The 26,701-nt window shown below is 48.8% G+C and overlaps 2 protein-coding genes across 2 annotated transcripts; one reads left to right on the forward strand and one right to left on the reverse strand.

Annotated features, from left to right (window-relative positions):
• Positions 1 to 439: 439 nt before the first annotated feature.
• LOC144174000 (uncharacterized) lies at positions 440 to 24,959 on the reverse strand. The gene is made up of 15 exons (XM_077702400.1): positions 24,644 to 24,959; positions 21,867 to 24,507; positions 19,091 to 19,119; positions 18,810 to 18,986; positions 17,328 to 17,503; positions 16,033 to 16,223; positions 12,851 to 12,873; positions 12,020 to 12,280; positions 10,572 to 10,746; positions 9,215 to 9,426; positions 5,503 to 5,783; positions 4,434 to 4,493; positions 3,554 to 3,628; positions 2,977 to 3,042; positions 440 to 2,079 (listed from the first exon to the last, which is right to left on the reverse strand). The coding sequence occupies exons 1-15, from the start codon at positions 24,794 to 24,796 to the stop codon at positions 1,641 to 1,643; spliced, it is 4,959 nt and encodes a 1,652-aa protein (XP_077558526.1). The 5' UTR covers positions 24,797 to 24,959; the 3' UTR covers positions 440 to 1,640.
• Positions 24,960 to 25,348: 389 nt separating this feature from the next.
• On the forward strand, positions 25,349 to 26,430 carry LOC144174004 (casein kinase II subunit beta-like). The gene has a single exon (XM_077702404.1). The coding sequence runs from the start codon at positions 25,545 to 25,547 to the stop codon at positions 26,208 to 26,210; it is 666 nt and encodes a 221-aa protein (XP_077558530.1). The 5' UTR covers positions 25,349 to 25,544; the 3' UTR covers positions 26,211 to 26,430.
• Positions 26,431 to 26,701: the final 271 nt, after the last annotated feature.

Consider the following 26,701-nt stretch of genomic DNA (forward strand, 5'->3'; position numbering starts at 1 on the left):
ACCTACAAGCACGAGCCATGCAACTGAACGACGAAAAAAACTGGTTAACCATTGACGCAACCTTTGACGGCTTGCAGCAAAATAGTCAGCACCAAACATTTGTGGCAACAATTATCTGCTGCAAAACCATGCCACTCAGCTTAATTGTGCAACACAAAGTGTATCTACAAGTGAAATTTTTGGTGATCGTCCAAATAAGTTATACCTGCTTCAAAAAGTGTGTGGCTCTTTGCAATTAACGCAACACATGAAAACACCCGATTTATTCTTGGCTATTTTTTTGCTTTCTGAACTTAAGATTACCTTCAAGGTTGCATTTTAGAAACACATGTATTGAAGTGTTTGCTCTAAACAGAGCCGACTTGCTTGCATGCAGGAAAATTAGTATCATATAAGTTGTGTCAATGGTTGTATACTATAAAGACACTCAGGACAAGGATGAAGTAAGGAATGGTTTATTTTACATACAAAAATGGGTGAAAACTGCACTGTGCGGAGGAGACACTTTGTTGGCATAGCTTTGAAAATGGTATCATGCATAAAAAGCCACTTCTCAGGTGGCACAGTCACAATGTCGTGCCAGACTCTTGTGTGCATCCCCGTCAGCCTGCTCATTTTTATCGCCATCTCTCACCGAAACGTGCACGCTACCGTTCATGCCATTCACTGATCTACTCACCATGTATGAAACACAAGCACATCCACAGCAGACCAAGGAAGCGGCATCAAGCACACTTTTCGAGCATGAAAGTACACGCAATTGTTCAGCCTCCTAATCCAAGTCAGCCGCTTTTTGGTTTGTTCTTCCCAACAAAGGATGTTTAGTGCATCCTCTGTCTGGGCAATGGCTGGGACTTGATTGCCACCTGCTCGTTAGGGCTGTGCTGCATTTAAGCAAGCGCACTTTTCTCCCATTTGCATCTAAACTTTGATCATTGGGCATGCTTGCCCTGTGAACCCCAGCCAGTAATACTGTGGCTTTCATTGCACATGGGCTTTAGACCAACACTTGTCATACTAAGGCCAAGGTGGCCTGCAACGCTGTATCACTTCCCCTTCGCATGCAATGCTCCCTGCTGATGTCGTAGGGGTCTCACGCCATAGGTACAACCTGTTGGTCAACCTCTAACCACCACCAGCCGCATGTCCCTAACTGAGGCAAATATTCGTCAGCCAGGACATGTATAGTTATGGTGCACTGAGTAATGGCAAGCTGGTCTGGGCTCGAGATGAAAATACAGGTGGGGTAGGAGAGGCACGTTTTTTTGCAACACAATCGCCAGCCTTCAAGCTGGCTTACAATTACGTTTCCGGGCTATTCAACTTCTCGTCATAAATCTTTTGAACGACAGTCGGTCCTTCAGCTTCGAACCAAAAAAAGGAGAATGTTTTGAAACGGGTGTTTTACACCCTGAAGCTACAGCTGGGCTTTGACGTGCACCATTGTGGAGGGCTACGAATTAATTCGCACCTCCCCAGGAATCTTCAGATCCTTAACGTGTGCTTGCTCTCGCCCAAGCATTTGGAGTTGGCCCAAAAACACTCCCCCCATGGTACCACTGGCTGCACATGGTCCACCAAAGGGGCGAGCGCAAACCAGCACACGACACGCGCCCAACTCAGCCCCCGCCCATTATTCCCTACTGCGAACTGTGCGGCCAGTTGAGGCCGTGCGTCGGGGGCAGGGTGGCGTTCATGGCCTGCTCGTGGTGCGCCGGCTGCGGGGAGTAGATGAGCTCGAAGCCCGACACGGTGGAGCTGGGCAGCCTCCAGCCAGAGCCGACGCTGGTGTCCATGCCGAACCGTGCTGCCCCCGCCGCTGGGGCCCCGTGCGTCGGTGGGGGCACTGCCAGCGCCTGGGGCGGGGGCATGCCCCCCTGGAAGGCCCCCTCGGGCACCCCCCCGACCTGACGCACGCGGGCCTCGTACGCCTGCTGCTGCTGCTGCTGCTGGCTCTCCAGGTAGGGCAGCAGGTAGGCCGACGGGTTGTTGGCAGCAGCCACATTGGTGCTGCTGGTGGTGGGGGGCGGCAGGGGAGCCTGCACTGGGCCCACAGCCGGACCCGGCGGACCGGGGGGCCTGCAATGGTTGCGGCGGCAGGGACGTTGTGTTTTTCCTTCGGACAAAGTACCATTACTCAGTGAAGGGTAAGCGCACTGCAGGCATGATGTTACTGCAGTTTTTGGTTCTCATCTGAGGTGATAAGAATTACAATGCACTTCAGGGATGAGGCATGGCGAGTTCTTGCTGCCAGCTTAGTGCACTTCAGTCGCCTATTTTGGCTACTCTAAACGCTTTCATGCGAGTCCAAAATAAAATTGGTTTTTAGATTTTCTACGAGCACTGTACATCGTTTAAAAACTCTTCAGCTGTTCCGGATTGTACCTGAAACAGTCTCACATCAACTAATGCAGCAAAAATCCTCCCCCAAGTGTCCATTAAGGCACTTTTTCTGGCCCACAATGAATGCTCATGCTTCAATGAAGGCTCATGTCTCCAAACTGTGTGCCTTGAATTTGGGAGACCTGGCAGCAAGGCAGCGAAGGAGCAGAAGAGCAAGAACAGATGTGGCAGGCACAGTGCCTATACATGCAAGAGAGCTCTCTGCAACGCAATAGCTACCTGCAGGCAATTTGCTTGGCGTACCACGTATGCCCCATTTCAGTCACACTTTCCTTATTGAAGAGGCTTTTGTTACGCAGAATGGTGAGAAATCTGGAGGTCTGATAACCATATAAGGTGCACTATTACGTTAACATGTCTGAATGTGCTCACACGTGTGCAAACACCATAATGGGTAACACTGAAGTTAGTACTACACCTGTAGTATGCATATAGTGGACTACGCAGAAACAAGGAAAAAAGACAGGGCACAGCCGACAGAAAAAGTTTGAATGCCACAGTTAGTCAAAGTGCACAAGTGACACTGTGTCCAGTATGTCATATGAGCAACACCTAAAAACCCCGCAGTAGTACCTGCACATTCTGGGAGCGGCCTGGGGAGCAGCTCTGGCAGGAGGGGTGAGTGGCATGGCCGGAGGCCTGGAAGGACAGCAGCAGCAGCAGCGAGTCCAGATTAGATACACAGCTGTCTCTTCGGTTCAGTGACTGACACCGAACAAGCACAAGCCATAATTTATCGCCAGCTCTTTACAAAGTGCCCCATGTTATACTTGACCACGAAGAAAAGATTACAAAATCGTTCGAGGTTCAAGCTATCCTTTGTACTTACCATATAAGTCGGAACATAGGTCGACCCCCTTACCTTGTAGCCGAAAAATGGGGAATTAAGCCAATGGATGGTATATAGGTCGAAGGGTGACTTTTCGGCAAACTTTTTAGTGAAAAATCTTGACCTATATTCTGACTTATATGGTAATGAAAAACGCAGTTTACTCTTGGCAAGCATTTTGACATTCCGGTGTACAGTGCTGAGACCACAAAAAAAGGACCCCTAGACATGCATTTAAATTGCATAAAATCACCTTCCGCAAATATGTGCGGTGGACACAATGTGTTTTCTTTAGGCAAGACAAGTAGGAAAGTGGCTCACCCTGGGTGGGCCAACCCAGAGCTCCCATCTGTGGGAAGCGGGGGTCGCGGTGGCACGGTGGTTTTGCCAGCAGATCTACACAGAGGGAGAGGCGAGGGGAAAGGGAGTCACTTAGCAGCAATGCCACCCAGCACTCTCTCGTTCCGCTTTTGGGGTCACTATGTGTCCTGACTCTACTCTCTCAATACGTCACGTTTTGGCAAAGGCAGCCCTGGAAGTCTTAATGGTAAACTGCTTAACGATGGCGACGCCAGTTCCCACTGACCAAGATACAATGAAGTACGAACTGCCTCAACTTCCAAACAACGCAAATTTGCATGGCGTATTAGCGGTAATTACAAGGGTTCAGGCAAAGGGTTCCATAGAGTCCAACAAGGAGGACATTCAATTTAGATTTTTTTCTTACTGGCTGCTCCTTATTCAGCATCTATATAGGGTGGTGAGCATACGTGCCTTTTTTGGGGGGAGGGAGGTAAACTTAGCCTAGCTCCATTTCTGCATCACCCAGCTTACACTCAAATATACACACCTGTCACCCACTTCTTTTTCTCAACAAGAGAGACGCAAATACGAAGGTTCTAATAACCTGCTACAGGTCTTTCTCAGTAGCTATAACATAGGCTGTGCCATCATAATTCGCTACAATGCTTTCAGAATCAATACAACGGCAAGAACAACAAAGGGGGCTACAATTTATTCCTGATGCTTGTATATCCCGTTGCAAGTCCCCGTTTCAGATTTGATATTGTGCTGAATCTTAAAAAACCTGCCCATGGTTATGAAACGTCGTTATTGCATGGGGGTTACCCCTTCACAACATTGCCCAAGCAGTGAGCTCACAGTAAAGAATAATAAATGGCACCCATTATTTTATCAGTACCTGCTTTTCCTAGGTGCAGGCTGTGTTCCTGCGCCCGATGAAGTTGAAGCAGCAGCCGACCTGAAGAAGACAGCAACAAAGCACAATTCAACACGGTCCTGTGCTCTGCTCGCAAGTGACCACATTTTGGTCACTGACCAGCCGAACATGAGCCAACGTATATTCAGACACTCTTGGCATTCCTTACTGTCCCCAAACATGATGTACGATCGGCACAGGTGAAAGAACAATGCACAGGATGAATTTTGTGATTTCATCCCTCCACGAAGTTAATGGTCCATTTTTTTGCCACCAAATTCCTGTTCCTCATCCCTCCACTGAGTTGTGAGCCTCTCTCCACATCTACTCCCGTCCCCTCTCGGTAGCCTCTCTCTTATCCTGGTGGTCCACCGGATATAGTCAGTTCTCTCAATCACATGCCCAGCAGCGCAAGTGCACTTGTTCCTCTCAATTAGGGCTGTAGGCTGTCAACCCCAGTCCGTTCGCTGACGTGGCATGCTTCTATCGTGCTTCTCTCCCCTGCTCGTAGGACTTCCCCAATTTTTCCTTCAAGGCGCTTACTAAGGCACCCAGTTTCTGACTACAAGTCATCACCGGCAGTGCGCATTGGTTGTACACCTTTCTTTTCAGGGATAGAGGGAGCTTACTGGCCATTATCATGCACACGTGTGTTAGGCGCTGAACAACAAATGGCTTTGTGGCTGCACTTTGTCACCAAATGTAAAAAACAATGGGTGCTCACTGCCTAGGGATAGACTAAAATTTTGACAATGAATGCCAGCAGTGCGCTCTTCTTGAGAGTAAACATAGAATACGCCTCAATTGGGATACTATGGCTGCTGGCTCCCAGAGGGCATTACAAAAGCCATGTTCTACAAACTCGCATGTCAAGCAAACCAATTTCGATACAGCTCCAGTTCACAGAAAAGTCAGGGTCAATTCCTCGTTCAAGGGAACTGTTGAGAACACTGAATACTGTGGCGGGTGAGTTCACTATGCGAAAGCTTTGCATCAAAGTGCACCACTTGTGCACCGAGCCCAGCCTCAGTTCGTGGTCAAATTGACTCACGTCCTGCGGCGCCTGGGCGGGATGGGGGTGGCCCCCGGCGGCACGGCCTTGTGGGCGGCCTGCAGGTGCTTGCGCAGCGTGTAGTTGGAGATGCAGCCCTTGGCGCACAGGGGACAGTGGTGGCGGAAGGTGCGGCTGTGCTTGAGCACCTTGTGGTCCCGCAGCGAGCTCTTCTGCCCGAAAGTGGCCCCGCACTCGGGGCACTCAAAGGGACGCTCGCCAGTGTGGGTGCGGATGTGAGCGGAGAGGCCCAGAACGGAAGCAAAGCTCTTCTGGCAGATCTGGGGGCAAACAACAAGCAGTCGGTGAGCCAGTCTTAACCGACGCAAAATTATATCATCTGCAACTGAACCTCTAGGTTTTCTGAGACATCATCTTCGTTGCACCCCACAAGATTTGCAGCTGCAGGCTTATAAGTTCCTTATCCACCCTAAATCAGAATATGCATCAGCAGCTTGCGCCCACATCAAGCATATTCAATCAACTCACTTGAGACCTGTCAAAATAGTGCTACAGTCAAACTCCGCTACAACGAAATTCACGGGGATCGCGAAAAATTTCGTTGTAGCGAGAATTTCGTTGTCGCGGAAAAATAAGTAAATAAAGAAAACAGGGCAGGCGTCTAACTGGCGTCGTGAAATCTCCCACCTACCTTTTCGCCCCAATGTTGCCAACTTGCTTGGAGCTCGCTCCACCAAAAATAGCACCCTTTTTATAGCACGGAGTTTATATCGTAATTTGCGGTCACAACGCGTCTCGCGGCGCTTAGACCAGCGTTGTAATATGCGCGTCGTACTCGTGGAGATCCGCGCAAAAGCAGGCGTCGTGAAATCACAGCGCGGAGTTTATATTTTAATTTGCGGTCACGGATATGCACAGGATATGCACGACACTCTGGGAGCATTTTATTTCCAAAACTTGAAAAAATCGCTGATTTTTTACTGTTTGCACTTTCGCACAAGCAACGGGAGAATGCGCTGCTCACAGTCTGCGAGGAGCTGCATGGCGACATCATCGTCATGGGCGCCAAGGAAACTACGTAAAACGTCGAAGGAGTCCATGACCTGCGACGCGGTCACTGACGTCGGGACCGTCGGAACACCATGCCCGACTTCTTCGTCGTCGGATGAATCGGCGGCGGCGGCGGAGGCGGCGCGAGCACTCTTGAGGATCTCGGCATCACTCAGCTCCTCGTAGACGATCACGTCCGCGTCGGCATTTATGTAGTCGCTCAATGCTACGTTCTCAGGAACAATGCCGGCTTCCTCGAGAGCTGCCCATGCTTCGGCCGTTGTCGTGTCTTGCCCCGGTCCAACGTCGTCGGCAGCTTGTGCATCGTCACTTGAACTGCACATCTCTTCGGGTTGAAACCCCGCGTGCGCGAAACAGTTCTTCACAACTTAACCCCGCGTCGACATCCATGCGGCGGCCAACATTTGTACAGCCATGTACAAATCAACTTTGGTGTCGCGGCCATGCTCGGTGTTCAGGAGGATTCGCTGAAGGAGCCTTGACCGGTATGCGTACTTCACGCTGTTGATCACGCCTTGATCTAAAGGCTGGATCAGCGAAGTGCAGTTGGGCGGGAAAAACTTCAGCTCAACGTTCGTCAGCTTGACGCTGCCGTCCAGGCGATGCGCTGAACAATTGTCCAGCAGCAAGCAAACACTGCGATCTTGCCTTTTCATCTCATTGTCAAATTGTCAAAAGAGACAAGCCAGTCAGTGAAAATGACCCGCGTCATCCACGAACGGCTGTTCGCGACGTATTTCACTGGCAGGTTTTTCGTGCCCTTGAAGCACCGCGGCTTGGCGCTCTTGCCGACGACGAGAAGGGGTCGCTTGTCGGACCCGTCCATATTTGCACACAGTAACACGGTGACTCGCTTTTTGCTCTGCTTACCTCCGTGGCAATGTTTTCCTTTTAAGTCGAGCGTCTTTGCTGGCAGCATTTCATAAAAAAGCCCGGTTTCGTCCGCATTGTAAATGTCGGAGGCAGAGTACTTTTCTACGATGCTCGCAGCGCTCGCCGCGATCCACGATGAGGCACCGTCAGAGTCTGCAGAAGCTGACTCCCCGCACAGCACTTTTCCGACGATTTCGCGGCGCTCTTTGAATCGGTTTAGCCACCCGGCACTTGCCTTGAAGTTCTCGCTGATGCCTAAAATGCAGGCGTAGTTCAGTGCCTTCTGCTGAATCAAACTGCCGCTGATTGGTATGTTCTTAGCCCTCGTTTCACAAAACCAGGCATACACTGCCTTGTCAAGCTCTTTGTGGGCTGGCTGGGTCGTCTTCTTGCGTTGAGCAGATGTGCCCGACGCTAGCGCCTTTGAAATACTCGCTTTGGACTTCAGTATTGTCAACAGCGAGCTTGGCGAGATACCGTACTCTTCCGCGATGAGTCCCTTTTTTCTTCCGGTGCTGCCGCGGCGATGATTTCCGCCTTTACCTCGAGCGAAAGAAACTTCCGTTTCTTGCTGTGTGGCGCCGCCATAGGCCCTGGCAACCGCAGACGAGACCGAGAAAAAAAAAAGCACAGGTCGTAGCTGACGAAGCGAAGTGTGCAGGAGTACCGAGCTAACTCTAAGGCGCCGCTTTGCGCAAACGGCTATCCATTCAGGGGGCCCCGGTCACGTGAGCAGCAAGGTCAGTGCTTTCGCCGGCGGGCCCCGCCGGCGGGTGCCGGGCGAGCGCGAGAAAGGGCGAGAAGCGGTTTCCTCCTTCTCCGCCGCCGCCACCGCTTTTGAGCGCCGTCGGCGCCGGTAATCCGGGGTCCGGATGTTCGGAGAAAATGTTGCTACTATATAATTTACATTGTTAGAACTTATCAAAATTAGTTAGAGTGGTTCAGTCCGTTGCAGATCGAGTGACTTGTGGCCCGGGAAAATTTCGTTGAACCGGGAGAACAATAAAAAAAGTGGTTCGTTGTGGAGGGAGTTTTAATACATTGGGGCCTATGGGATGCGGGCGGGGAATCGAAAAACTTTCGTTGAAGCGGGAATTTCGTTGTAGCGGAGTTTGACTGTATTAGGTTCATTCAACCCTTGTACAATACCAGTTTATTGTCCCTCAAAAAAGAATTGGCTCTTTAAAACCTTGACGTCTGCCGCTGAATCTGCAGCCTTTGTCTATTTCACAAATTTTTTCACAACTCACTCGGTCATCTCTGCATTACTCCAGCAGCCCGCATCTCACCCCACTGGTCATCCACTTCAAGCTGCTGTTCACGTATTAGAACAACCACTTTCTCTATGTCCTACAAAATACAAGTGACTTGTATAATGCCCTCTATAAAACTTGTATAAATTTTTCTCAGCATAGTTTTGCTTGTTTGGTTCGTTTTTTACAGTTCACAGGTTTCGAATTACTATACAAATATTTTTCGCTACACTGAGAGATGTCTACCATTGGGATGCCACTGTACTGCTAGACCCTAGGTGCTAGCCTTTTGCTTAAAAGACAATTTCTTATTCTGTAATAATAATTTAAAAAAAGCGTATTGCAACTCATCGCATGAGATGATCTTGAGCCCATCCTTTGTTGAGATCGAAAGGGGAACACCCGAGCAAAAAGATAATTTCGCTAACGGAGTATTACTGCAAACCGACACTGACTAAAAATATGCAACACACATGTGCACATTTGGTGAAGAATTCTCGCAATACTTGCAGTCATGCACTGAGCCGATAGTAATGCACCAAGGCACAGCGTACCTCGCAGGTGAACGACTTGACCCCCTTGGAGCCCTTCTCGTGAGCAGACATCTTGTGTGCGGACAGGCTGCTCTCGTACTTGAAGCGCAGGTGGCACTGGTCGCAGCCATGGGGCCAGTTCTGGCTGTTCTTGCCCATGTTGATCTGGCCTTCCGTGGCGGGTCCCCTGTTCTTGCCGCTGGTGCATGTCAGTTCGACCGTGCCATCCGGACCTGCAGTGCAGAGCACACAAGCATTGCCACGAGCGCCTGCTTCACTCAAAGCTACAATGTCGTCAGGACAACCACGGGCATAAGACGCTTCTTTTCCCCCCTTTATTCAAGTGCAGTTCCCCAGCAGACACCCAGTGGACAGTTTAGGCGGTGAATAATTCCGCCACGTCCCACCAAGTCAAACCATCTTTGGAGAAAACCATTAAACAGAGAAGAGCCTCGTCCAATCTGCGATAAGATCCCTTTTGCCGCAGGAGTATCGTCAGGTGAAATTTCCACCAGCTGAAGGCCATATTTTCAAGTAAAGCAAAACCTCAAGGCAGCTATTTTACAGTTTGCCCATAAAAATTTCCTCCTCCATGCTTATTTATTTCACCGCAAATGGCACAATGCCTCTGGTGCACTGCCAAAAATACCGGTAAAATAAAATCGAATTGAATAAATGTGAATGAGTGGATGTTTATCCAAGGGATGGGGCCTGGCTTTAATTAAATTAAGGATACTGGAGGATTGCACAACGAAAAGAACAGGCAACAACACTTAGATGGTGCAGGGCTGAGAAAAATCATGGCGTTGTGGGGAGCTGCGACCCAAAACATGGAACAATAATTTCCAAGCATAGATCACCTGCACAGCAATACTTCACGAATCACAAGAGAGTAGTACAGCAACGCAACCCTAAAAGCATAATAGTGGTACAGAAATATGCGACACACAAAAATGGCTTTTCAAACATGAGGCAGCAGCAAGATGAAACGCAAGATTTTACGATGCAAAACTGGATCGTGAACAGCAATTTTACGAAGAAAATAAAATGTCTTTGTTGTAACCATTCTGTATTCTATTGGCATTCTTTTGGTGCTGCTACAAGCCTAATGCATACACCCTCTGCCAAACATTTTCTAAAATCGCTGTGTGGTAACGTCCCATTTTGCCCTGTATCACTGCACCTACACCCTCAACCTGATGCTTCGACCTAGGCTCGTTAGTTGAGCATTTAAACACTCATGCTTTTCAATTATCACAAAGCCCCTTGCAGCCTCTCCTCTATCACGCTCGCCCTTCTTGCCTCATCCAGCGAGAACCGAGAAACACCCGGGACATAAAACAGCCAGCCAGCCACAGCCAGCCCTGGCAGCACGCACACTCCTTGCTGTAGGTCTCTTGGTGCTTGACCAGGCGGTCCTGGGTGGCAAAGAAGCGCAGGCAGCCCCTGCACCGGCGGCTGCCTGTGTCCGTGTGCGACTTGCTGTGGTAGTTGAGCATGGCCTCGCTCTCAAACAGCCGCTTGCAGATGCTGCACTCGTGGCCCTGGCCCTCCTGCACACATGCCGCAGAGGTAAACCCACTGACAGCACCCGGAGGGTAAAAAAAAACAAAACAAGTGGCCCCATCCATGGGGGCTTTCTGGTTTACTGGTGACACCCGTTTTTCACGCTTTCGGCACGTTTTTTGTGTCGATAAGCAACTGCTGCTGAAGCGAGTGGTATGTTTCTGTTCATGACATTCTAAACTACCATTACAAGCCAACTTGCTTTTACACTTCATTGTCCCTTTAACAACAAACCTTTCGGCACATGTTCACACGGTTACAACGGGTTCACCAACAGCTGACAATGAAAAGGTTTTCCAGTGTTATATTTTTTGCTACTGCAGCAACATCCCTAAAATGTTTAGTTGCTCGACTTAGCCTGCCTCGCACATCACTTTCATGTGCCCCATTGCAAGCCCGGTGTGTTCTTCCGGGTGAAAAGAAGGCATGTGACAAAGTGCAGAGACTCATTGGCTGAGCTGTCGAGACAGATGCAGATGCTTGTTTTTCTCTACAAAGGCATTCAATCATTCATTCATTCATTCATCAGCCTATTTACCTACACTGCGGCATGAAGGCCTCTCCCAATATGGGAGGTTTCAGCCAAATGCTCAACCAAAATGGCCAAATCACTCAAAACACTCAACAGGTGGAGTGTGCAACTTTTGTCTCACAGTGCTTACAGAGTGCTTGAATTTACCTAGTTTAGCTTCACTAATAGTAACAGATATTATTTCTACCACACCAGATAGCAATCCAAACCTGGGGGACATAAAATGCAACAGCATGTGTGATTGCTTCAGAATGCAACAGGGTGTCATGCTGAATGGTTAGCCCCCCCATCACGTCTGGGGGAAAGTGCACATGTTTTGGCACAGAGCACAAACAGCCTTTTAAAAAACCAAACTTATCAAAAGACTCGCACCACTCTCTTAAAAACCCTGAAACAAATGTCAAAGACAAGTAATAAGTGTTGCTGTTACGGCAGACTACCAGGATGGGGCTGCCAGATCCTCCCCTGGTGAGGAAAGCTTGCACACAATTCTTGGCATTTCTGGGGCGCCACTATTTCAGCCACCAGCTAGAAAGCCACACGGACATTCATCCCTCTGCAGCACCTATTCTGGCCTTACTGGAACACAGCTATGTCAGTCCCCAGTTTTTCTATACGAAGGTGGCGGCAACTGATGTTCAAGAGCCGGTGGTGAGCCTCTTTCGAGACAGTAGGACCAGGTGGGAAGCGGGGAGGGGGAGCGGGCAGCGGCAGCAGCCATTACCGACCTCGTGCATGGTGAGGTGCACGGCGTACGTCTTGGGGCAGGCGAACACGCGCAGGCAGTGCGGGCACCCCCGGCGGCCCGCCGAGCTGTGCTTGAGCCGCTTGTGGCGCGTCAGCTCCCAGGGCAGGGCAAACTGGCTCGGGCAGTGGGGGCACTGGAGCATGTCGCCGTGCTTGCGCCGCATGTGGCCCTCCATGCTGCGCCGGTTGAACGTCACGTAGTCGCACTCCGTGCAGTACTTCTTCAGGGGCTCCAGCGACGCCTGCGCACCACCGCGGGGCAGGGGAGGAGGAGGAGAAGGTCGAACCATACAGCCAAGGAACGAATTCCTTTTTTTTTTCCCCTTAAATGTTGATTCCGTGAGTGAGCTTCACCAGTCACTTATTTCGGGAGGGAGAAAAGGGTGCATGTTTGGACATCCTCTTTTTGGCCTTCAGAGCAGCTAGTGCTGCTTAGCTGCTCTATAAAAATGTACATCGTGCACACAGAGGCAAAATTTTTGCCGGTTGCCAGACAAAGCAAGAGGACAAGCCCCATAACTGTGCGCTTGGCTCGTGGCTCAGCCTTTGCTGACATTGACCAGTAATCAAGATTGTGAAAAACAAAGCTTGGCACTGTTAGGACAAGGACAGTGAACAGACTGAGCAGACTGAATGCACCCTTCAACATTTCCTCGTTTCATTCTGTCACAATTATCCTTTCATTGATGCGACCACCAAGTGGTTCAACAAGAAATAGCTTCCTTACATTCCTTAGGTTTCAAAGCCAGCTCAAAAGCCCACCCAAGCCACGTGTAACTAGTAATATCCCTGCAAGAGCAACGGCTCCTCACCTTCTCTTCATCAGACAGCACACCTGGAAACAAAAAAGAAAAAGAAGGAAATGACATTTTGCAATCAATTCCCACAAAGCAAACTTGTTCTTAACACAGGGGTGAGACAGCTGAACCAGGTTTGGGAGCAGTTTTTGGAGCAGCGAAATAATTTTGGAGCAGAAGAACCTCGATTTGGAGCAGAAGAACGACATTATGTCACCTTAGAAGCCTAGAAATCAAATTTTTGGCAACTGGGGGGAAAAGTGCACTTTTTAATTGGCTTTGAACATAGATAACACAGAAACAGCCTTTCAATAGTTTTTTCGACCAGAGTATCACAAGGTACGAACTCCGCTACTTTTTTACAACCATTTTTAATTCTTAAGCTCTATGCATAGACAGTGTGGAGTGCCGTTGAAAACATCGAATTGAAAAACTAAGCAATCATAAGGCACTTTTATTATCATGTCAATGCCGAAATTATTTTTGTTATTCCAGACTCAGCTTTTATGCAGTAGACCCACGGCAAAAGTTGCGCAAAGCGAGGTGACAGCCCGTCAGCCCTCCCATTTCAATCCCCAAGGTGCACGTTCGCTAGGATCGTAATTTCAGTAATGTTTGTATATTTAGCCACGTCCCTTATGGCAGTAAATTTCACTTCAGATTAGTGAACCTTTATTACCTACTAGCGTGCAATAATAGCCCGTCCCGCTATCGGACACTGTTTGAACATTTTGCGGCGATGTAGCCTGCGCCGCCACTTCTGCAGTGTCGATCGTCCCATTCCCGCCGCTAGCAAGCTCACTGTCAAAGGCAGCAATAACTCAGCATTTTATAACACCGCAATGAGTCCGAAATTTCATTCAAGCACGCACTGCGCCTCACACTCAAGGACGAAACACGGTGAATTCGCGGTCACCTCGTTGTTTTTGATGAACTCCCAGCGGCGCAACTTCCCGCAACGGATCAAACTACATGTAAACCCAGCCATCCCAATAACCAAAAGCACGCTAGAAATCGGCGAAGAGCACTCTGCCTGAGCATAACCCCCTTTAAAGGAGGCTATGGCCTGAGCCACGGGCAATTGCTTCACCCGGCGGCCATGTTTTCCAATCTTCCTCCCATCAAGATGGCGGCGCCCAGTAATGTCGTTCCGGAGATACGGTGCTCCGAAAATTGCCGTTTTTTCATCAACTTGCACAAGTAGTTTGTCGCCTCACTACACATAAGTATTTTTTCTGCAGGACTTTGCAATGGTTTTTAATGTCAAAACTTTAAAAACCCGCAGAATAAAACATGTGCAAACCGACATTGTGACTTTGGAAAAAACTATCTCGGGGACAATGTTATGCGGGTTTTTTTATTGAATGATCATTCAATTAAACCGTTACAAACAGCATCACCTTGGAGGTGCTGAAAAATTATGCCGTCAGTAAGCATTTTTCCCCACTGAAACTGACGGAAGCGTTAAAATCCTTGGCTCTTAGACTGTTTAGGAGCAGTTTGGCGCAATTTCTGGAATTTTGAAGCTTTTGGAGCAGCCTGGCGCAGGAAAACAAATTTGTATCAAAACTGCGCAATATGCGTAGCTGTCTCACCCCTGTTAACACAAAAACCACTCAAGAACAATTTTTTATACGCAAACAATAAGATCATGTGGCAAGCATTTCCACTTTCATAAAACTTTGCTTCCACAGGGTAAAGCAACTGCACAGGGACCTTAACATATGCAATGACAACAGGTGCACAGCAAAAAAATATCACTGCCGTAAATTCTTATACGCTTGGAATTTCAAAGAGGGGACACTGCAGTCGGCCTACATGAGTTAATTACAGTGCCATGAATACAGATGTACTACTCACAGCAGCACCAGTTGTTCATTAGAGCCGAAAATGCAGGAGTGAGAACAGGTGTCACTTCCCCATACACTTTCCTGTGCTACAAGTAGGGACGTCACAAATCATGAATGGTGGAACTGAATAAGCACGGTTAGCCCAAGTGTTTCTCTGTAATAAATTAAAAAAAAAAAAAATGATTCAAACAGTAAGGTATCTAAGAGTCAAATAAAGACAGAAACTTCTGCCAGTAAGCATGACAAAACAGGCCACCTCAGTAGCCCAGTCAGCAGGCCTTGTTGTAGTCGTGACTTTGGTGAAACATTTCAATTTGTTGATTTATTGATTGATTGTAGGGTTTAACGTGCTGACGCAACACAGGCGATGAGGCGCGCCGTAGTGGAGGGCTCCGGATTAATTTCGACCACCTGGGGATCTTTAATGTGCGCCGAAATCTCGTACACACGGGCGTTTTTGCTTTTCAATTTTTCAAATGTTTCAATTCAACGTACAAGCACAGTAAAAAGGTGTATGCAGGTGACCGCAAGAGCAACCGCACCTACTTACTTACAAGTGCACATACATCAACAGCCAGCGCCAAAAGCTCACCCACTTCACAGGTGGCCAACCACAAAGGTATTTCCTATACCTTTCCCCAGGTGGCAGCACAGTCCAGGAATGCCTAGCTAGGGGTGGAGCTGGATGACGACCACTGCAGCTCACTTTGGGAATTTTGCGACGTGTCCTTCAAAGGAACACTGAAGTGAATTAAATGTTGTCTTGTTACCTAACCGCAATCAAGTTGAGAGTACGTGCATCACTTTCCGAGTGTTTCCAGCCAATTTAAGTGCATTTTTAAGCGTTTAATCACAACCGGAAAAGCGCGGTCAAAAGTGCTGTTTTACTTGCATCATCCATCCTGCTGACTTGCTGCTGTTGGCTATAACAATATACAGGAAGTCTGCAGGGCTGAATTTAATAGATTTCCACCATGTTTAACCTGCACGACCAGTTCATAAACAACAAGTGAAAATCTAAATTTATGAGGTTGAAATAGCATGAAAACTCGTCAAAAACCACTACGACACCATTACGGTAGTTGACGAGGCGGCTGTGAACAACACATGGTGGTTTCCGTTCAGCCACACTTTGCAAATAAAGGGTCTAGACTTCAGCTAGTCAAATAACAGATCAGGGATTAAACTGCACAATGCAGCCTTAAATAACACACTGACAACTTTTCAATGTCCCAAAAGATTGGAAAGGCAATGGGATAGAGAAATGCCAGCGCTAGCTACTTATTTCAAAGCAAGGAAGGTATCACTGGCAGTTATCCCCTCTGCGGGTTGGTTGGCTGGACTCACGCATGTGCGAGAGGGCCATGTGGTAGCGGAGGGTGATGGGGTCCTTGTAGCGGCGGAAGCAGTGCTTGCACGAGTTGGGCAGCCGAGAGCTGCGGTGGCTGCACAGGATGTGCTGGCGGCAGAACCAGGCGTTCTTGAACTTCTTGGGGCAGTGCGGGCACTTGCGCAGCTTCGGGTTGTGCGTCTCGTTCCTTGGGGGAGCGGGGGGGGGGGGGGGGGGGGGGGGGGGGGGGGGGGAAGGCCAATGAAAAACTGCTCGCAAGAACCCTCATTCGGGAGGGGGGGGAAATTAATGCGCAATGACTTGTGCAGCCACAAATGGCGAATACATACTTTTGAGAAAAGTCGACGGGCATTTATTAGCCTTTTCTTGTTTTGTTTTCCTTGATTAAAAATGTCAGCCAAATTCAACAACAACCGTTCACCAGTATCATGAAAGGCAGCCACAGCTTATGCCCGCCAACGGCTTACGACCAGCAACAGCATACAAGTGCGCCTTGCTGTGTCCCTATTACTTACTGAGAATTAGCGTGGCAGTTATGATCAAAGACAGCGACAATTTGAGACTTGTGAAACCTGCTTGTAGCAAGGCTCACCGAAGTTCTTCTTTGCCCCTCTCAAATGTGCAAAGTAAGTGGGATATACAGATGGGAAGCCAGCCACCAAAATCCTGTCCACAGCTGAGCACATTGCCTACTGCAACCACGGAACATAAAAGTCTTTTCAAAGTAAAATGAAGCAAAGATGTGTTTAAATGTACACATTCGTTGATTGGAATGACGGATAAGAATATTGCACTTTTTAAGGTTGCTTTAATGTGATAAACAGCATGTCCGCACAACCTTTTTGGGCAGTCTGAACGGCCGAAGCTCACAGCAAGTAGCTCCACCTACGTATATTATTTCAGAAACTTCTCAATAAAAGCGCGTGTTACCGTCAACACAGCCCTGAGCCCGAAGTTTTCTCTGTACAAACCTCAAGCACCAAGACCCAAGGCGGCAAAAAAAGAGCCAAGCACCTATACTCTGTTTCAGTAACTCTGCGCCACACTGCAGTAGCTGCACATGTGGAAAAGCCCGGCAACAACACGTACAGTTGTAAGGCTAGTGGCTACCGTGTAGTGAGAACTTTGTCACCAGCACAACTGGTGCCCTCACTGGCTCACGACACCGTATCTGCTCTCCCTACTCGTAGCTTCCCCAGAGTTGCATGAAATTAGCAAAACAGAGCGTAGTGCCCTACTTTTGTGGATTCGAAAAACCCCTGGTGTGCCAACCCACCCCCTCCGGCCTCACCTGTGCTGCAAGAGGGACGCCATGGTGGAGAAGCGCTCCAGGCACTCCACACACCGGTACGTGGGACCGGGGGCGTGCACTTTGCGCAGGTGGTCCACCAGAGCGCTGGTGCCCACCGGGGTCTGGTCACACAGGTTGCACGCCTGCGGGCAGTCCTTCTCCAACGAGGAGTGCACCTGTCAGGCGTGCAGAGGTTAATATCAGGAGCTGCCAAGCGCCTGCCGAGTTGGCTATCTGGACACAGAAATTGGATAGTCAATTCAAACCAAAGCAGGTACTACCCCATAGCAAAATATTGCCATTCATGGGTTCCATTTGCAGACACCTAACTGTAAATACCCAGACAGTATATCATAGCACTCATACCAGCTGGAGCTGAGCAAAACTGAGCTGTAAGGCATTGAAATTAATACCCCAGAGATGCTACCAGTAAAAAGAAAAAAAAAAAAAAAGAAAGAGAAAACCAAAGTACTGCAAACATCACTTTTGCGAAGGTATTTGCAGCTGTCAAGAAAAAGTTGGGGCAGGGGGTCATCTGTACTGCCAGCCTGCTCAAATGTGCTAAAACAAACATTCAAGCCCTCCTGTCCCACGATCACTCTGCAGCTTTAATCAATATTTTGTGTCACCTCCAGTATTGTCAGAACTCTCACAGTTCCCCGGAATGCTTGTTTTAGACTGCATTGTACATTATTGCATGTCTTATCAGATTTGCGTGCATTCCGATGAACCACGCTGACTGCGTCGCTCTCATAAGGTCGGGAAAGACCTCACAGAGCAGGCAAACAGCAGCTTACAACTGGGCAAAAGATTGATTGATTGATTGATTGTACGGTTTAACGCGCCGACGCAACGAAGGCGATGAGGCGCGCCGTAGTGGAGGGCTCCGGATTAATTTCGACCACCTGGGGATCTTTAACGTGCGCCGAAATCTCGTACAGACGGGCGTTTTTGCTTTTCGCCTCCATCAGAAAAGCGGCCGCCGCGGCCGGGAATCGAACCCGCGACCTCGTGCTCAGACAACTGGGCAAAAGAAATACACAGACAACAAAAGTACAACTTTGGGGAGCCATGAAGACAACATGCCACTGTGCTCCATTTGCAAGGTTGGGCAGTTCATACCTCACCACCATTTCGTTTGGCGTGAAATGACGCTTCCATCGAAAAGTATTTTGCATTATTCAAAAGGACAGATACTAAATTATTCGTGTACTTTCAACCCCTATTGCAAGCACTGACAGGAACATCCGCACAGAAAATGATGGCATATATGAGTCTTTTACATGGATATCAAATTTCGCTCCGTTCTGCGCAACCTCGCTGCTTGCAAAGCGCTCTGCGTTAGCTTTGGCTGAACCTGGCAGTTTTCTGTGCACAAGAACTCCTCAGCATGGTCCCATGCACTTAACAGCTTTATCAGCCGTTCACCAACACACCAAGCACAGTAGCACACTCGTGGTCGGGTGAGAGGAGCCCGCTCACCTGAGCCTGGTGCATCAGCATGTATGCGCAGTGGGTGAAGCGAGCCTGGCACGAGTCACAGGTGCTCAGGGCCTTGTCCGGATGGTCGGCAGCGTAGTGGTCCAAGAGGGGCTCGTTGGTGTCGGCAAAGAACTCGCAGTGCTCGCAGTTGAGTCTGGGTGGCCTCTTCTTCAGTTGCTGGAACCGAGGGACCACCACACTGCTGTCAGGGCACTTGGTGGACCAAGCCGGTGACCAGGAGGGAAAAACAAATGGCAGCGATAATAACGGGGAAGGCATACCTTGGCAGCTATTTTCCGCTTCTTTTTTTCTGAAAGAGGTTAAAGAACGAGAATAGAGCACCTCCGAAAGCCCTGCTACACTCCCCAAGGCACTTCAAGCCTGCATGGTCCAAGCGTTAACAGCAGAAAGATTACACCAAAAGAAAGCATTCACCAATGTTACGAACCTGCCACAAAGAATTTCTTCTTCAAGAGACCCAATTTTCACAACTTTCAAGAGGAGAAATTCCTAAACATTGAAAAAGACCATGCAGATAAAAACAAGACTTCGGATAGGCAGCAAGTAGTGTGGTTGGTGCTTGTTAAAAATGTGAGAAACAGCACAAGCTAACGAGGGGTGGCCACATCTTTTTGGTGGCCAAGGGGTGGCCATACCATGTTTGAAGCCTGCATTAACTAGGCCGTGCGAGCGCTCAGCCTACCATAGTTTTGATGCACAAATAGGCAGAATAGAAGCCACTGGTTATCAGCCTCCATTTTTATCAAGCATCGCTGAATCCCTGTAACGGGGTCTCCGGAAACAAAAATGGAACAAACCGATACAAGGACTCTGCCAATACTTAAAGGAGAAACCAAGAACGTAAAACGCTGCACAACCGTTATTCCGTACGTGCACCAGGTGCCGCAGTCAAGAAGAATGCTGGAAGAGGGGGCGCAAAAGTTCTCACGTCCACGCCCAATAAACTGAGCAATCTCTGTGCGATGGTACATAATTAAGGTAGAAGGGGCAACTCATGTAAAACAAAACACAAAACGAATTACACTGGTTGTTGTCAGCGTGTAATTTACGCCATCCCCCTAACATGGAAATGAAGCTATGTTGGTCAGACAGGAAGATGCATTACTCTACGGCTCCAAGAGCATGCAAATTCACTCAAAGCAAATGTCGGCATCCACTTAGCTGCGCACTGTCACCACTGTAAGTGCAAACTGGAATTTGACCGGTGTTGTATCATTCGAAGGTATGCCGACAAACACACACACGTCAAATCCATGAATATTTTTGCATCCGTCAGACGGGCGACAAATGTGTAAGCAAACTGTCTGTGTTACCGTATGAAAAAGAAATCATGTATCTTTCAAAGGAATAACTGGGCATTACTTATCGACGACAATGTAAATGCTTTATTTGACAAGAACTTTTGTTCATTTTTGGGTTATTTGCCTCTTCTCCTTTTCTCTTTCCTTTGCTTTGTAGATGTGCATTTAGGCCACCTGCAAGCATTAAAGGAGCACTGACACGAAAATTTCATGTTACACTTTTATTGCTTTTATCGATGCTTGATGGTCTGGCGAACCTGAAACAGCACTTCAAATACTTCAGCGCGCGATAGTTAATTACATTGAATGGCCTGAAAATCGTTTGTTTCAAATTCCCGCGCTTTCATCCCGAACGGCGTATATGACAGAGTCTTGGTTTGACCTCACCGCTTTGTGCGGACGTCACCGGCGCCCGCTTGAGAGGGTGTTGCGCCCGCTCGTCGCTCGTGGGGCCGCGCGCGTGAAGTGTACGTCACGAGTTTTTGACGAGCGCTGTCGCGTCACTTCTTTTTCATCTCCTGGAGTGATGTCACGCTGATGTCCATTTGCTGAGTGGCGCTCCGCGCGCTGCTCCGTCGGCGCGATAAATGAGATCCGATTTAACCATGTTCTTCGCGTCGCAGGCCGCTCATATTTCAGCCAGGGTATTCTGTTTAGTGAAGGAAGCGAACTGTGCAATAATATTAACGCCGAAAATTGGTGTCAGTGCTCCTTTAAAACTTGGTTTTTAGTCAGCGTCGTGTGCGTGTCTTCTACCCTGCGTCCTATTAATTCATGCTGTTTCTAACGTTTTTTTTTTTTAACCTTCAGCAAATCAACGGACTGCTATGCAAGAACAACAAACATGCCGATTTCAACACGCACTGCCTTTATTTAATTCAGCAAGATGGCAAGGAAAAACACAAGGATAGCCCAGTACACCCAAGAAAAATTTCCACCCTGGCTTTTATGGTGTTTCTGCGACAATGTGTGCAGACTAGTAATAAGACATAAAAGATAGTCACAATACAAAAAGCGCTGTGGGAAACAAGCACTGTCTGCCCTGATAAACTGGGTTATGTGACACCAAAGCTCTTCAAGGCTAGTGACACCATTAATTTTATAAGTGTGACAGCCCTGCTTGTCATGTCATCATCGCCAAGGCCACCCCCAAGACCACCAATTCCAGCTCCCTAGCCTCTCAGAAGCATCAAGCATTTGCTTTGGCTCCAGTTGGCAAGTTGCACCCATCCTATGCACGAACAAAACTCACAGTACTCAGATTTCTGGTGCTCAAACACACCTTCAGTCAAGGCAATGAAAGTGGGTAATCTGAAACCCACCCATTATTTCCCATCAAACACAAACGTAATGAGAAGTATAAAATGTCTAGTTCTTCTAAAGAAGTTGTATGCTGCTTTCATGGTCCTCTGAGGTATTTGTGAACATTGGCTTCAAAAGGTACCAATTGAGCAGCTTTTACAAATGACTTGTAACATTTGAGCTGCCAAATATTTATGCCAATTGCCGAGCCATGCTTCCTTCTGTCAAGCGCTACCAGTTTTAAAAGGTCACGGTGCACAATAAGCTACTTCAGAGCTTAGTAAGAGCCCTTTCTTCGCAGCTTATTATGAAGCACAAATTACATTTGCAGAAATGTGACGATTAATTCCCAAAAATGTTCCTATTATTAGAACACCAGTTTTCTTTTTTTGAACAAAAACGTGCAAGACTTAGCACAAGGCAGCTCACTTACTTGGGACAACTTGTGCCTTCTCTTTCTCTTCATCGTCATCAGAACTTTTGCCCTTCACCACACAGAAGAAGTTCTTCAGTAAAATGTCCGTGCTACTTCCCAGCACATGCTTGAGCACAACCTCACTTGTGTGCCCATCGTCACAGGCATCGAAATCCGAAGACTCGTCGTTGACCAGCAGTCCCACCGTAACGTCCACCACCACTTGTCGCTGGTTGGGCGCTTTGAGGAACTGTGCTTGCTTCAGCAGTTGCTCCACAACCACATAGCTGTGCGCAACGGCGTTCACGGCAAACATGGTGGGGAAGACAAGGCCCTCCCGATCCAGTTCCTTTACAAGGTCGTGGTGCTGCTGCGCGACTGAAAGGGTGATCGGCTTGTCAATGGTCAGGGCTGGCCGGCACTTGGAGCACCTCATCTTCTTCAAGGCAGCATAGACGGCATGCCCTGCTACGTAGACCAGCACTGGGATCATGTCCTTTATTTTCCACAGCGACCCGCCAGTGACAGCAACAGCGCAGCTAGTGTGAGATACACCAGCCTGTCTGTCAAAGTCGTCGCAATGCTCATTTGTGGCACTGCGATCTGCGGCAACCATTGGGAGGCTGGTCCGAGACCACTGTTCATTGTCCCCTTCAAAAACTTGCCTAATGGATGAGTGATAGCCTGACCCAACCAGCTGCTTGTACTTGGCAAAGCGCTCTTCTAGGCTGTCAGTTTGGATCTTTCCCAGGAGAACATAAGGCAGCTTGAGTTCGTTGAAGCAGTACCTGGTAACTTCCAGTAGGGCATGAGTGGTTTTTTGCATAAAAGAGTGGGTCTCCTTGGTCAGCATGCCACTGTCGAGATTCTTGCCCTTCCACGCATCCAGCCAATCTAAGAGCTTGTACAGGAAATTCACCTTGGGGTCATCCGTGATTGAAAACACCGGCTCTTGGAACTGGTCCCTCGGTAGCTCTTCCCTGGGCGGGGATTTGACGTTCACAACCTTCCACCATCTGACAATGATCTCGATAAAAGTTGCCGTTTCATCAAGAAGTTGCCGGTCTTCGTTCGTTGTGCCAACAGCACGAAGAAACTGAGGTATGGAGTTGCTGAAGATCTCCAACGCAAGGCTTGTGTTCGCTCTGTCAATGTCCAATGGGCACAGGGCCTGACTTGACAGGGTGCAGCCGTACAAGGATGCCTGGTCCCGCACTAACCTGTAGGCATCCCTCAGACTGGCAAAGGATGCCGTCAACATTCGCTGCTCGGCGGCCGCTGCCTCTGCTTGGAACTCGGGAAAGTAGAAGCACAGCCTCTCGTTCTTCTGGTCAAGCCAATCATTGCGTATGCACTTGAGTATATGTGCTGGGTCTGTGACAAAGAAAAGGGGCCTCGAGGATTCGGAAGGGTGAGGGTAGACAATCTGATCCACCGGGGGAGACGAGAAGTAAGACATGGCCTTTCTGCTCACCGAGTTGTTATCACTTGCTACGCTTATTACCTTGTACCCAATCTTCTCCAGGCCACAGATAATGTCTCTCAGCAGTTTGTGCACAAACTTCGCATCAGCTCTGGGTACGGGAGCAATGTGGGCAGCTTCCTTGAACTGGCACACGAGGCTCTGCACCACAAAAACAAATGCACTGTTTGGTGTGTCTGTGGAACCGAGTGCCATGCTAGCACTGTTGCTTCCTTTGGACTCGAAGTAATCCTCAATGTCAACCTCATTCACCATCACCGCCACAAAGCGCTCATGATAGTCCAGGGCAAAGATCCGCTTTGCCATGTAGCTTAGGAAGGTAGCAGTTTCCCGCGCTGGCTGAGGATTTGTTCCAAGTGATGAACACATCGACCGCACAGTGGTCGGGTGTGGGAGAGCAATGGTTCCGTAGTTACGGATGAACTTGTATGCCCGAGGCGATATCATGAAAAGTATGCAGCTGAAAACCATGAGGTCCGCCGAGTAATGCATCTGCTGCTTCTTCTTCAACAGCAACTCCAACTGCTCTCCGAGGAACTGGACAGCATGGTCCTTGTCCCGGGCTATTGTCACAGACAACTTGCCGAGAAGCCAGTAAATGGCCTCACTGATACACTCAATCGAGTTTCCACTAGTTGAACTTTGGCTGCAGTCCCAATTTTCGATGGCTTCGAGTACCTCCACTACTTTCCTCTTGTTCGTTGCGACAGTTGGTATGAACACATTGGATCCCAGTTTCTTTACTGGTGTCTTCACATAATGGAAGCACATTGTGAGGTCAGCCTTTACAACAAGGGAATACTTTATCCAGGGCGCCTCATCTTCAACTATGTGAACGAAAATAAGGCGTTCATTATCTTCAATGGCATGCCAGAACGGTGACAGCCTGCCCCTGATGTGATCGGCGAGATCTCTAAGACTGACAATCCTGTCTCTTTCCTCTTCAACGGATTCCGCAAGCGCCGTCAAAGTTGCTGCGGCATGTAGGCGCTCTCGCGTTGTCTCCGGATCCTCTCCAATGGTATGCTGAGCTGACATGCCCGGGAACTTCGATGGCACCGCGTCTCGTCGAAGACGCAGACGTAACATCGGGGCAGAAACTGTGCGGCCAGTAGCATTGTCAACGTAAGAGTCCTCTCGAATGATGTCGTCGTATTTGAAATGAAGTTCGCATACCTAAGGAGAAAAGTTTTGTTTGCTTGATTAGGTTACGGTTACGTGCCTGCAGCTGTGATGTTTGGCGAAAGAAAAGCTTCGCCGCACGCATGCGTATTCTGTAAACAACAGCGCGCAACAACAGAGAATCACTCACTCTGGTGTGTTGCGTAATAACCAAGTTCTCCCGGGGAATAGCCTGTATCCACGCCTTTCGCAATTCGTCATCCCTGGGAAACCTAAAAACATGCACTTTGGTGTCAGATGTGTAGTTGCCGCGACACTGTGGCACGCAGCACTTGTCCGGCATGCTGGTGTTAACGGCGCAGCATCGTGATACTTTTTTACAATAAGCACTGCCACTACAACCGAAAGGATCGAGTAATGCTCGCGACAAAGACGCTCAGTATTTATCGCATTTATCTGGGCGCGCCATGTTGGCTTTCTGGTCGTCCCTGAAATCATTGACACACAAAAAAATTGACTGAAAACAATTTCCTTGTTCACCACGTCTCCGCCAGTTGCGCACGTACTTTGGTGGCTGCTTTGTCAGTTTCAGGAGGCGGTGGTAGGTAGCAGTCACACTACTTTAACGTTAACAAACTTCAGGCAAAATTTTACTAATAATGCCAAATTTATTTCACCAAAGCTATTTTTTCGGTTTTTCTCTCTGAATTACACAACTATTAAGTCAGGAAGGCGAGAAAAAAACAAAATCAAGTGACCACTAAGGCTACATCTTATGTGACGTTTGGTACTTTTTTTGTTGCACGCTATTTTGCTCTCTTTTTTGCGTCTTTTTTGCGCGTTGTGATTTTACACTTGGCTTGGCGGCTTGCGCTCTCGCAAGTTGACACACAACACTCACAACGCTCACAAGCTGTTTAGCCATCATCATCAGCAGTACACTGTACCGCAAACCTTTTTCGTTCTGTGGTGCGGGCCAGTGGTCAGGTCACGCATATTAGGTGGGCCATTGGAACGCTGAAAGTTGTTGTCGTTCTCGCAATCCGCGGTCTTTTTAGTCTTTTGTAGAGGTCGGTAAACTGTCAGAGACAATGAGTTCTTCGGAGGAGGTGTCGTGGATTTCTTGGTTTTGCGGACTACGCGGGAACGAGTTCTTCTGCGAGGTGGACGAAGACTACATACAGGACAAGTTCAATTTGACCGGACTGAGCGAGCAGGTGCCGCACTACCGCCAAGCCCTGGACATGATCCTTGACCTGGAGCCAGACGACGAGCTCGACGACAACCCAAACCAGAGTGACCTGATTGAGCAGGCGGCAGAGATGCTGTACGGCCTCATCCACGCGCGCTACATCCTGACCAACCGGGGTATCGCCCTCATGATCGAGAAGTACCAGAACGGCGACTTCGGCTGCTGCCCCCGGGTGTACTGCGAGAGCCAGCAGATGCTCCCCATCGGGCTGTCGGACGTGCCCGGGGAGGCCATGGTGAAGTCTTACTGCCCCAAGTGCATGGACGTGTACGGGCCCAAGTCCTCGCGCCACCACCACACGGACGGCGCCTACTTCGGCACGGGCTTCCCGCACATGCTGTTCATGGTGCACCCCGAGTACCGGCCCAAGAGGCCCACCAGCCAGTTCGTCCCCCGGCTGTACGGCTTCAAGATCCACCCGCTGGCCTACCAGCTGCAGCAGCAGGCGGCCGCCAACTTCAAGGCCCCCATCCGCGGCATCAACTACGGCAACGGCAAGCGCTGAAGCACGCGGCCACTGCGCCGCCGCCGCCGCCCTGCTGCCTGTTCTCGTGTTGTTGTTCCTCAAGGAGTGGCGCACTAAGTCAAGTGATCGGCCAAACAGCAGTGTTTGAAAAAAAGGGACAGAAAGAAATGTCTAATAACTTTGCTAATCAAGGCGCTTGGAAAGGATTGTGAACCATAATCTAAATGTAAAAATTAAAAGAACAAAAAAATCTTAATAAGATGTTGATCTCACTTACCGCTACAACGGGCGCAGATAGCGCTGTTTTTGCCATTGAGTCAGCAGTTTCATTTAGTGATATCTTCGCATGCGTTAGAAACCGAAGAGATGAATTTCAGTCAAATGAGCTGGTGGAAGGAGTGATATAACCATCCGTTGGCGACGGCTAGCTTTCGGTACTGTGAGGGCTGTGCAGGCAGAAAACAAATCTGAAATTATCACTGGAGACACAATCGAACTGTGCTAATTTTGTAGGGCCAAGGAAATGACCA

The sequence above is a fragment of the Haemaphysalis longicornis genome, unplaced genomic scaffold (genome assembly GCF_048455015.1).
Source record: "Haemaphysalis longicornis isolate Haplotype H1 unplaced genomic scaffold, Haemaphysalis longicornis Haplotype H1 scaffold_3, whole genome shotgun sequence".
NCBI lineage: Eukaryota > Metazoa > Arthropoda > Arachnida > Ixodida > Ixodidae > Haemaphysalis > Haemaphysalis longicornis.

Coding starts and splice junctions, on each gene's coding strand:
- LOC144174000 (XM_077702400.1), bottom strand. CDS start 24,796: ATGCCGGACAAGTGCTGCGTGCCACAGTGTCGCGGCAACTACACATCT. Junction 17,504..18,809: donor TGCTGATGCACCAGGCTCAG/GTGAGCGGGCTC, acceptor CACGCCTGACAG/GTGCACTCCTCGTTGGAGAA. Junction 16,224..17,327: donor GCGTCCCTCTTGCAGCACAG/GTGAGGCCGGAG, acceptor CGCTCCCCCAAG/GAACGAGACGCACAACCCGA.
- LOC144174004 (XM_077702404.1), top strand. CDS start 25,545: ATGAGTTCTTCGGAGGAGGTGTCGTGGATTTCTTGGTTTTGCGGACTA.